Here is a 12,086-nt window from a genome sequence, read left to right on the forward strand (position 1 = left end):
TGCTTTATTATTGTTGTAATTTATTCTCTTTACCCTGTTTTCCAACCCCATTTATGTAACCACTAAATTAACAGCAGGCTCCTCAATTCCCAAGACAGTTATATCCATCCATATTAAGCCTGGCCTGGTATAGCGTAGTGGGAAAGTGCTGAGGGATTTTTTACATGAATGGGCTCTTGGCTGTAGCAGGGAAAATTTGTTGTGCTCAGAATTCACTGCTACTGGGAAGCAGAACAAATAAATACAAGGCATCTTAATTTTTGCATTGGTACAGACAAAACACTTTATAATGGAAGCCATTGCATCTTCATGGAAGGGAAGATCGGTGGCCTGTTCCCAGTTACCAGAAGGGAGCTTCGAAGATGATGGGATCACTGACGTTTGCATATCAGAACGGGACTGCGCCTGTCACTGATAGCAGCCCCCCTGCTTCTGTGGCTGTTCTGGACCTTCTCACTGGAACTTTATGTGTTTAAACTGGGAGGTGCAACGAAATCTGGCGTCCGGAGACCTGGAGCAGAACAGATACGGCAGACACGGGCAGGTGTGGTGTTGCCTCTTCCCGGAGAATGGAACCTGCAGTGGTAAAGAGAGGCAACATCAGCTACAGATCTAGGTTATAACAGAAAACATAGCAATGAAATTCATGGGACTAATCCTTCTACCTATTCATCAGGTCAGATGTGGACCTAGACATAATGAACCCTGGTGTAGATCCTGCGACCAATTCCCATATAGACCAAGTATAAGACCATCTGGAGACACAAGAGACTGCAGATGCTGAAATTTGGAGTAACAAACTGCTGGAGGAACCTAGTGGGTCAAGCAACATCTGTGGTAGGAAAGGAATCGTTGATATTTCAGGTTGAAACTCTGCACCAGAGCTGAGGGTGGAGAGGCGAGATGGCCAGCATAAAGTGAGAAGGATTGCAAGGTGGACTGAGGAGAGTTAGGGAATGGTATGCCTTCTGGTATTGATTGGCAGTACAAATGACACTGTCACTGGTTCCAGTACTGACCCCTGAAACAGACACAGCAATCATTAATATACTGAGTAAATGGAGCCTTAATGTACTGACTGTGGTAGTGAGCCACAAGTATATTGATTGTAGTACTAAGACCCCCAATTATTTACTGTGGTAATGTCCCTGGTATTGAGCTCCAGTATACTGGCTCTGAACTTAAAGCACTGATCACAGAGATATGGTGAAAGAAAGCAGGACAGGCAACTCAATGGCCCAGGGGACAGAATCTTCAAGCAAGATGGGAGGGATGTAAAAGAACTACGTAACACTAAAGAATGTATTAAGGAAGTAACGAGAGAAGATATCCCCAAGAGGGCCTTGCATAAGAGTTAAAGAGCAAAATGGTTGTTGGGGTAAGGGGGCAGTGGGGTTTATTCTCTTCCACAAGTATGCTACATGCATCCTGCTGGTTAGTAGGAGACAGGGTCAGACAAATTGCAGAGAGATGTACAGTATGTGTGATAAGGTTACATCAATAGGAGATTTCAGCTTCACCAGTATTTACTAGGATCACTTCAGTGCAAAAAGGGAACGAGGAAATGGAATTTTTAAAGTGCTTTCAGAAGAGTTTTATTCAGCAGTGCACAGGGAAGGTAAAGTGCAGCACCTAATCATAAAGAAGATGGCTGAGCATTTTGCGGCCAGTGACCGTAAGTTTAAAGGTGGTTATGGAGATGGATAAGGATTAGCTGGAAATGACGAAATGAAAACAGATGAAATTTGATTTCAATATCACAAGGCGGAACCTGGCACAAGTAGACTAAGAATAGTGACTTGCCGGGAGGTCTAACCAGATAAGTGATGGTCAGTGAAATGTGAAATGATGAAATGATATAAAGGAAGATAATGCTGATATAAAGAGCAGGAAACAGGAGAGGTTCTTCAGAGGTATAGAAAGTGCAGGAAGGTTATTTAAAATGAAATTAGAAGGACAAAACAGGCTTGAAATATTACTAACTGAGAAGACTTATTGGGTTGAAAGGGCCTGTTACCATGCTATATTTCTAAATAAAATTAAAGAAAATTATTTTGTATGTATTCTGATGGAAACCCTATTAGAATGTACGTGGGAATTTGTACTATTGGAGATCATGTTTTTTATAAAAGTTTTTAACCAAAGAATATTTTTTTGGAATTTAATTATACCTTTGCCCTGACCAAATTTATCCCTGAACTAACAACACTGAAAGCAGGTAGTTCGGTGACTGAAACCAATGCTGTTTGTAGAATTTTACTATGTCCAAGCTGATTATTATGGAACTACTGACTGTATTTCAAAAGTGTTACCTGTAGCACATTTTGGGATGTCCTTGGGTTAAAAGAAAAGTTATACAAATATCACAAGGGATGGGTTATTGTATAGTTTTGTTGATAAACAGAAACCCAAAGAATTTGTCCTGCCAAAGGGTTTCAGCCCGAAATGTCGACTGCACTCTTTTTCTAGATGCTACCTGACCTGCTGGGTTCCTCCAGCATTTTGTGTGTGTTGCTCGGATTTCCAGCATCTTCAGATTTTCTCTTGTTTGGGATTTGTCCCACCTAAGCTCTGACAGTATGCCCCAATTCTCAGTAAACAAATACAAAGCTGCTATGGAAATAGTAAAGTCTGGCATAAGACAGCTGAGGGAAAAGGCTTCTTTAACTACTGAACCTGCAATGTGAGCGAGGAGTGGTTTCTATATTGAAACTATCATAGAGAAACTGTGTACTAAGTGGGCAAAAAAATTCAAGTCAGTGGATTAATGCAGTTCAGGTGATCCTTGTTATTCTATAATGCCCCAGTCACAGTTCAGGAACAGGGTCTGGCTCAGAACAATTTGGCTAATTGTAGCATTATCTTAGATAGTGAGGTTCAGTGCTACAGTTCACGGTTGTCCTTCGTCTTCTCCCCCCTCTGCCCCCATCTCCTCCTCATGTTGGACTCGGACTGGACTTTGTTGATCTTAATGCATCATCAATGAGGTAGAATGGCAGATTCCAACCTTGTGACTGAAGGGATGACACTTATCTCCTTCCTGTCCCTGCGGAGTGCACATTCGCAGTCCACGGAGCCATAGACTGACGGCACAACAGGAGCCCGGGCCACACTGTACATCCCGATCACAAGCCTGTGAAGAGAGAGAGGTACAGTTACAGTACAACAACCAATTACAGATAAGCATTGCACAAAGGGCGAAGTGAAAACTTATCATATAGTGACGTTTGGAATATTTATTCCCTCTTTCATATGAATTAACTTTAAACTCGGTGCACCTGAACATTCTGTTGGATTCTGTGTCCCTGAACCAGTTTCTAAACCCAAACCAGTTTCACTCCCTTGACAGTTACTGTATGCTTCTACCTTACCCTTGCCTCTTAAGTCACTTAAGTGTACATTTGGGGGGCAGGGGACATTGGGAGATTTTCACCTGTCATCTAATGTTGAATCTCAGCTGAGACTGTCAAGAAGAACATAGTAATTACACAGTAACTGGTAAGCAAAGAAAGAAAAAAAATCATCTTTCATGTTGTGACTAGCTTGAATGGGAATTTCAGTTGTTATGGACCAGAAGCTCTTTTTCTGTGCCGTATGACTCTATCACATCTTATTGCTTCCCGACATTGCTGTCCATCTCTATTAGCTTCTGCTCTGATCTCAGTGGTTGACACTTGATCGTTTTTCCATTGCCGGTGAACAAATGAGAACTCTTTCCCCTAGTGTGTGCTGATTTGCCTTTGAGCATCCTGGTGGTGATATGATACAATGATGCTGGTGTTTTTGTCCAATCGTACAGCTGGTTTTCTATCATTTGATGTACAAAATAAGTCAGACATGAGGTAAGGAAAGCCTACCTTGGTGAGTTGTCATAGAATCATAGAGAGATGCATCACAGAAGCTGGCCTTTTGGGCCATCAACTCCATTTCTGATCATTAAAAACATCCATTCACATTATTCCCGTATTTTATACTGCCCGCAATTTCATTAACTCCCTCCAGTTTCTGCCATTCACCTACACACTTGGGACAATTTACAGAGCCCAATTAATTTACCAAACAACAGGTCTTTGGGATGTGGGGGAAAGCAGAAACACTTGGAAGAGACCCATGGGGCTGCAAAGAGAAAGTGCAGACTCCACACAGACAGCACCTAGCTCAGTATTGAAACATAACTGTAAGAGATCATAGACACAACATCTCCTGTTCCTCCTGACAAAGTACACATGACATAGTTCACACACTCGATCCCCAAGTGCTATTTTCTTTAAGAAATCTATTTAATTTTCAGATAACAGATCTTTAACCCAAGTATGTTTTTGCATTATATATAAGGTCACATTGCATGACTATCTTTATATCTCATTTCACTATAAGACCATAAGATATTAGGCCATTCAACCCATCGAGTCTGCTCCCACATTCCATCATGGCTGATCCCAGATCCCACTCATCCCCATAGACCTGCCTTCTTGCCATATCCTTTGATGCCCTGATCGCTTTAAATATACCCACGGACTTGGCCTCCACCGCAGTCTGTGGCAAAGCATTCCACGAGTTCACTACTCCATGGCTAAAAAAAAATTTCCTCCTTACCTCTGTTCTAAAAGCTTGCCCCTCAGCTTTTAGTTCTGGATACCCCCACTGCAGGAAACATCCTCTCCACATCCACCCTTTCTAGTCCTTTCAATATTCTGAAGGTTTCAATGAGATCCCCATGCATTCTTCTAAATTTCAGTGAGTACAGGCCCAAACCTGCCAAATGCTTTTCATATGTTAACCCCTTCATTCCCGGAATCATCGTCATGAACCTCCTCTGGACTCTCTGCAGTGTACTGCTTTGTATTTGATATTGTGTGGTATATGAGGTGGAATATTCAGATTCAGATTCAGTTTATTGTCATTTAAAAACCACAAATGCAATGCAGTTAAAAAATGAGACAACGTTCCCCCAGAATGATATCACAAAAGCATATGACAAAACAGACTACACCAGAAAATCCACATAACATTTGGCAATCCCCAATCCAGAGTCCGGAGAGGCTGCTGTGTATTAATATCATGCTACCGTCTTAGCGCGTTCACCGGAAAGGAGCTCCAATCCCACCAGACAAACAGAACCAAAAACTAAAGCTACAAGACTTGCACAAAACCACATATTTACAACATATAGTTACAAGAGTGCAAACAATAGCATAATTGATTAAAAATAACAGACCATGGGCACAGTAAAAATAGTGCAAAGATGTTAAAAGACTATGAGTTCGAAAGAAACCACCACACAGTTTCCACAAGTCCTCAGGGTCCCCGATTGACTCATCATCCCACACTGACGGCAGAAGGGAATACCCCCGCTATGGACTTCCATGTTGCCGTTCGACTCAGCCTCGCAGACACAGCACACAGTGAAAGCAACCTGACAGCAGTGGACTCCGAGTCCGTCGAACCTCCGAGCCTCCGACCATCCCCTCCGGCACAGCTTCTCTGAGCACCATCCTCTGCTGAGCGTATTAAGACGGCCCCGCCAACTGCCATCGGTAACGCGACCCTGAGGACTGGAGGCCTGTTCTTCCCAACGGAGACCCGACCTCACAGCAGCACCAGCAATGAAGAAGGTCTTCCTGGAGATTTTCAGATGTTCCTCCATGCTCCCACGTCTGTTTTTCATCCGATTATGATTGTGCACGGCTCCCCGCTTCACAATAACAGGTAATCAGCTCTGGAGTGGCCGCTGCAAGCTGCACCACACTGCCATCTTTGTCAAAACCAATATATTATAATATATTATTCAAAATGAAAAGGAAAATCAGAAATTGTAGTTTACATTGACAGTAGTGGGAAGTATGAAGACTTTCAATAGTTTGAAGATCAAGACAAAAATATATCTTTAAATACTTTGAGCAGAGGAGAAATTCAGTTTCAGTTGCTAGAATCATACAAGTGAGATTATTGCTTATTTGTTGAACATTTCCTCTTGACATTCAGTGTGATTAAGTTCAATAGAAGGAAATGTAAAGGAGGTGATTACGTCAAATGACCAATGCTCACACAGTCTTCTGAGCTAGTAACAATAATGTATTTCTGTCCCTTACAGGATTATTTTCAGTGACCTCTGCAAGCTAGTATAGAAAATGATGCAGTTAAATACAAGGCTGGTGCAGGAGGCAATGCTTCATATTCCTGGAACATTGGCACTTGTCCTGTGGGAGGTGATGCATATTCAAGATGGATGAGTTACACCTGAACAGAACTGGGACCATCGTTATTACTGAGGCATTAGCAACTGTTGTTTGGTAGAGTTTAAATTTATTCAGCAGCAACTGGGAAACCAGAAAGTAGCCGAAAGAAACAGTGATGAGATCAGAAGGCAAAGCAAAATACATTGTAGAGGAATTAGCAGTATCCCAAACATTGCAATGGTAATTGAGGAAAATAGCAAAACTGAAAAAAAAGATGGTTATTAAATTTCATATAAATGTTAATGTCCTTTAAGAAACAATGAAGTCTACAAAGATCTCTAGTTAAAGTGAACATGTGTCTGTATGAATGAACTGTCCAACAATTGGAATGGTGGGGGAGCATTTCACCTCCTGCCATCTTATTTTGGAGTTTCAGGTGAAGGCTATCAAAATGAGCTTAGAATTTGCTCGACAAAGAGGGAGAAATTGACTTTTTCCTACCTGTTCCTTGTATTACCCATCTTTTGCACTGACTTCTGCACTGACATCAGTAGTTGTTGTTCTCACATTTTTCCAGTGCCAGTCCCCTTCAGATATAAATTGTCACATAGGCTAAATCACAGTTGCTTTAAAGGTTTGGCCTATTCAAGGTCAGAAACAGCAATAATATATATTGATCACTGAATGTTCAACTTTGATAGAGAAGGATGAAGAGGTCTGGGATGACAGAATTTATGAAGGTTAACATTATGTAACTAAATAGGATATTTGTACACAAATTACAAATGCTATTGTAGAAAAAACCCCAAGATAACAGGGAAAAATGTAATGGAAAGGATAATATGGGAGAGGAAATGTGTCTTAGATTGGCTTTTCAAACATCATCCCTAATTTTGGATGGGTGGGGTTTATGAGTGAGTTAGTTGTTGCGATCCAGCGGTCTAGGATTCCCTGGATACAACTAGTTTCAGATCACTTGTCGGAAAAACCATACCGCTTAAGGTTTATTCCTTAAAAGGGCCAAAGGCCAATAGTAATTGAAAAGGGAGCCAAAAACTAGTAATTTATCTAGCAAAGTAAATAAAAGGAAGAATGAAACAAAGAAAAAAAATAATATGGCAAAAGTCATAAGGAGTTTGGAGATTAGCAGAGTAAGAGGATATTATGATGAAAAAGATCAGGGATAGTCCAGAGACATTGGCAGAGTTAAGACAATGGCCTACTCATGCTCTTAAGTTCCAGTCATTGGTGAGAAGCAAAATATAGGTAATAACCAGAAAGTCTTGGAAAACTTAATATTGGAGCCAAAAGTCAGTTCTGAAAAATTACTAGCATGCAACAGCACATTGAAATGTAAAATATTTGGAGGACACATATGCCTGAAAATATACTCCTGATTTGTACTACACTTCCAAAACGTAATTCCAATGAAAGGACAGCTTCTACAATGTACCACATCACGGTTGCCAATTAAGAGTGAATTACTAGGAAATATAGTTTACAATGCTAGCAAGGAAAAAGATCCAGGCCTACATAAATCACCACATTGAAGGAAAGTAGATAATTGTAATATTAAATGATTGTAATTTTATGTACTAAATGGTTGTAGTATTAAACAGGTAATGTGAATGTTGTACTGAAAAAGGAAAAGGAAGTTATGGACAGGAGTTTGACAGTTTGTGAAGACATATTAAATAGTTAGCAAATTTGCATATTTTGGATGGGGTCCATTCTAGATTGCTGGAGAGATGAAAGTGGAAATAGCAGAGAATTCACTGAGGACTTTTCAAAGCACATTGAGATTGGGATTAATTCCACAGATCTAGGTGGTGAGAAACATATCAGAAACTATAAGTATCAGTAAAATAAACTTTAATTTGGAAAGCCATGTGTAAATTGAAGTAAGTTTACATGCCTTTGCCAAAGGCAAATAGTGTCAGACCAAATTAACACCATAGCCTAAGAAGATATCTGAGGGAGTACAATATGCTCTTTGGCCATGCTTCTATTTGCAGAAAGCTTGTAAAATGCCAAGGTTTGTTCAAAAGGTGGAAACCAATGAATTAAAAAAAAGGATTTGTGTTTTTGGCAGGAAGCAAAGAAGGGCCAGAGACACTGTGTTGACTCACAAGTCCTCCCTCAAGAATTTATTTAGGGTTCTTTGTTTCTACATCTTCTTAAAGACATATGTAGGAAGCAGGATTTTGGGAGTTTGAATAGAACTCCATTAACAGAATTAGCATCAAGAGGCTAAGAACATTGATATTGAGACATGAGCTTAAATTCACACCGCAGCACATAGAATGCAATAAGTTCAAATTCAAAACAAAGTTTATTGTCATTTCAACCATATAAGTGTATGGTGGAGTTGTCAGGGCGCCATCATGACAAGTTTTTTGCACCGATATTTTTGGTGGTCTTGGGCATCTGAAACCTGGTGGAGCCCATCCCTCTCCAGGTTCTCCTAGTGCAAGGGAGCCGGCCTTGCACCCCGAAGTCCAGCGCTGATGCCACTACACCACCAGCCGGCGTATACACATATACCACCAAATGAAACACAATACTCTTAACCCTCACACAACACACAAAGTGATATTACTACAAATAAATTAACAAATAATAAGGCGCATTTACATCACAAGTTAAGAATTAAACCTGCACTTCATATGTGGCAAGGCCTGGGTGGTAGCAGGGTGTTCAAAAGTTTCACAGCCTGGGGGTAAGAAGCAGTTTCCCGTTCCAACAGTCCGTGTCTTGATGCCTGAACCTCCTGCCGGATGGTAGAGAGTAAAAGCATTGCTGGACAAATGGGAGGGATCACTGACAAAGCTAAGGATGACTTGTATGCAGAGCTCCTGGTAGGTATCTGGGATGGGTGGAAGAGAGACGCCAATGATTCTCCAGCAGTCCTTCCAATCCTTTGCAGAGTCTTGTGGTCAGATGTCTTCCAATCCCCTTACATTTAGTGATGCAGCTGGCCAGCACACTCTCAATGGTGCTCCTGTAAAAATTGGTTAGAATAGGGGAGGGGAGGGGAAACCTCAGTCTCCTCAGGATGTGGAGATGCCACTGTGCTTTCTTGACTAAAGAGGTGATGTTGAGGGACCAGCTGAGATTGTCCCTCAACATCTGGAAACAACTATCGGAAATTCTGCAGATGCTAAAAATCCAAAGCAACACACAGAAACTGCTGTAGGTACTCAGCAGGTCAGGCAGCATCTGTGGAAATAAATAAACAGTAAATGCTTCAGGCTGACACTCCTCCTCAGGAGTGAAAAGGAAGCGCAAAGACACCAGAATAAAAAGGTGTGGGGGTGGGGGGGGGGGGGGAGAAGATGTCTAAAAGCTGATAGGTGAAGCTAGGTGGGTGGGAAAGATAAAAGGCTGGAAATGTAAAAGGAAGGAATCTGATAGGAGAGAAGAGTGGACCATAGGAGAAAGGGAAGGAAGAGGGGACCCAGAGGAAAATGATAGGCAGGTGAAAAGAGATGGGCCACAGTGAGGAATAGAAGAAGAGGGGAGGAGGAGGATCTGGAAATAAATCTGGAATACAAAGCTAAGGACTGTGAACAAAGGATTACTGTGTTAATATAAAAGGTCATCAAATGTCTACACAGAATGAACTCTACCCTCCTTTACCAGTCAGACCCATGTGTTACCCCAGAACCACCATATAAATTTGACTCCTATTTGAGATGATTCTTACACTGAGTCAGAATGGGATGAATTGTTCTTGTGTTGTAATTTATACAATATTATTGCATAGATTATAATGAGCAGAATTTATATAAAGTAATATTGAACAATATGGAGCAGACAAGGGGGAATGCAGTAGTGATTTTTGAGATAATTCAGTTGCCATGAATGACAGCAATTTGATATTGCTCCTAAATACATCTATCCTTCTAATGTACTATGTTTTTCTGTTGATATTTTAATAGGATATTATTATCCTACTATTAATTCAATTTCAAGTCTTATGCATTTATAACCTATTCATTACTATATTATGTTTTTTTTTATATATATGAAATTCAATAAAAAGATTGAAAAAGAAAGTAAATACTTCTATCCTTCTTTTCTCTGTTCTGTCTCTTAAGCATACATTTACTCTCATCTAACTCTATCTCTTCATGTCTCACTGTTTTCTCCCTGTCTCAAACACACACACGCACCACAAGCATTCACACATACACCAACACACTTCTAGATACTTGTAGAATATATCCACACACCCAATCTGTACTGCCACATGTCTCTATGACAACACATAAACACAGGTACATGCATTGACATGCCTGTGCACTCTCAAACATGCACACAGATACACGCAAACAAGCACGCTTGTACGCTCGGGAAAAATCACACAACACATGATATCCACAGACCCACTGCCTGTCCGTCTATGCCTTCTCCCAATCACATACAATCTATGGTTTCAGTCTCATTTTCTCTCTCTTTCTCACACGGTCAATATTTGCTGCCAGAATTATGAAATTAGAATGACAGTAGACAGTAAGTCCATGGAATAACTTTGTTTAATTTTATCCATTGCTTTGCTTAGGCTGTCATTCCACAAAGGATGTTCTCTACAGACTCTCACCTGTCTTTTCCTGGTTAAATCCACACCCTCCACTGCACCTGTTGGTATTTCCTGATTTCATCTTGGACTGCCAGAGTTCTTGATCTTTTTTTACTTTTACAGATCATTCACTTTCCTGGTCAGCTCCTGCCTGGCACCTGCTTTGGTAAATACTGTTTTAAGTCTGGCTTGAGTTTCAACATCTGCACTGCCACATTTCTGACCCTTGAGAGCTGATCGTTCAAAGACAATGAGATCGCACTTGTGGAAGGCTAACACTGCAATGTGGCTAAAAGGCATTCACATTTCAGGAGCAAAGACACCATTTGAAATATATTGAAATAAAATTCCAAAACAGCAGCATTCTGAAATTAATTTATAAACCATCACTCTTCTGCAAGCAACTGTTAAATAATATTTTGAAGAATTACAAATTTATTTCTGACGAATACATGGCCCAGTATCAGCATTTAAAGGTGGAATAGGTGGATTAATGTTACTGGTGTAGTCTGTTTTGATTTTGCATCACATTAGTAGTCCTTTGAGACCTGACGACATTGCTGCACTTCCCTTTCAAGAGTATAGGTTGTTAAATTCTTCACTGAACATATATAATTTATCTTCTAAGCAATCCACTTGCACAAACTTAAGGTATAATTCCTTTCATAACTATCAAGTTATGAAACCATACACAACTTTCTTAAAGATACCTTTGTAAAGCTTAATCACAATTCCACAAAAAGGATTGCATCAGCTGCTATTTATGATGTTCAATGAGGTTATTACTTAACAAATATAAATGATCTGACTGCAGAATTGAAAAAGGACTCCAGAAAATACTAGCAAATTGTATAATAATTTTATTATAAGCCATATTTATTAAACTGCAGCTGTTTTTCCTAAATCGCAAATATACAAATTAATTCATTTGCTATACAGTAACATATTCTCTGTTATAATTGTCTTGTGAACAAAGTAGACTTACCCCTGTAATAACAATACTTCGGCTTAAATTTAGCAAAAGCAGGAAAGTTAGGAGAAGCAGAATTTTCATACTGAATCCCAACGATGTGAAGAGCTTTGTGTGAACAGTGTTGCCTGGCTCAGTCAATCTGTAGAGCTGGATTGCACGATACCTCTAAATCAGACAGTGATCTCCAGGAACTGTGCCCTCCCACTTCAGTTCCTGCTCCTGAAATCTGCTGAAGCAGAAACAACCTGATCGTGAAGGATGCCCATCACAGCCTATCTCTTTCTATCATTTGCTTCATCTCATTTTCTCTTTTCCTATTTCTTTCTCTTTTCTTTTTACCCCATTTCAGTTC

General features: G+C 40.3%; 1 protein-coding gene across 1 annotated transcript; it reads right to left on the minus strand.

Annotated features, from left to right (window-relative positions):
• Positions 1-338: 338 nt before the first annotated feature.
• Positions 339-11,815, minus strand: prok1 (prokineticin 1). Its single transcript, XM_059950670.1, has 3 exons — positions 11,747-11,815; positions 3,008-3,133; positions 339-576 (listed from the first exon to the last, which is right to left on the minus strand). Exons 1-3 carry the CDS (start codon positions 11,813-11,815, stop codon positions 454-456), a joined length of 318 nt encoding a protein of 105 aa, XP_059806653.1. The 3' UTR covers positions 339-453.
• Positions 11,816-12,086: the final 271 nt, after the last annotated feature.

This window comes from Hypanus sabinus, chromosome 25 (genome assembly GCF_030144855.1).
Source record: "Hypanus sabinus isolate sHypSab1 chromosome 25, sHypSab1.hap1, whole genome shotgun sequence".
NCBI classification, from domain to species: Eukaryota; Metazoa; Chordata; class Chondrichthyes; order Myliobatiformes; family Dasyatidae; genus Hypanus; species Hypanus sabinus.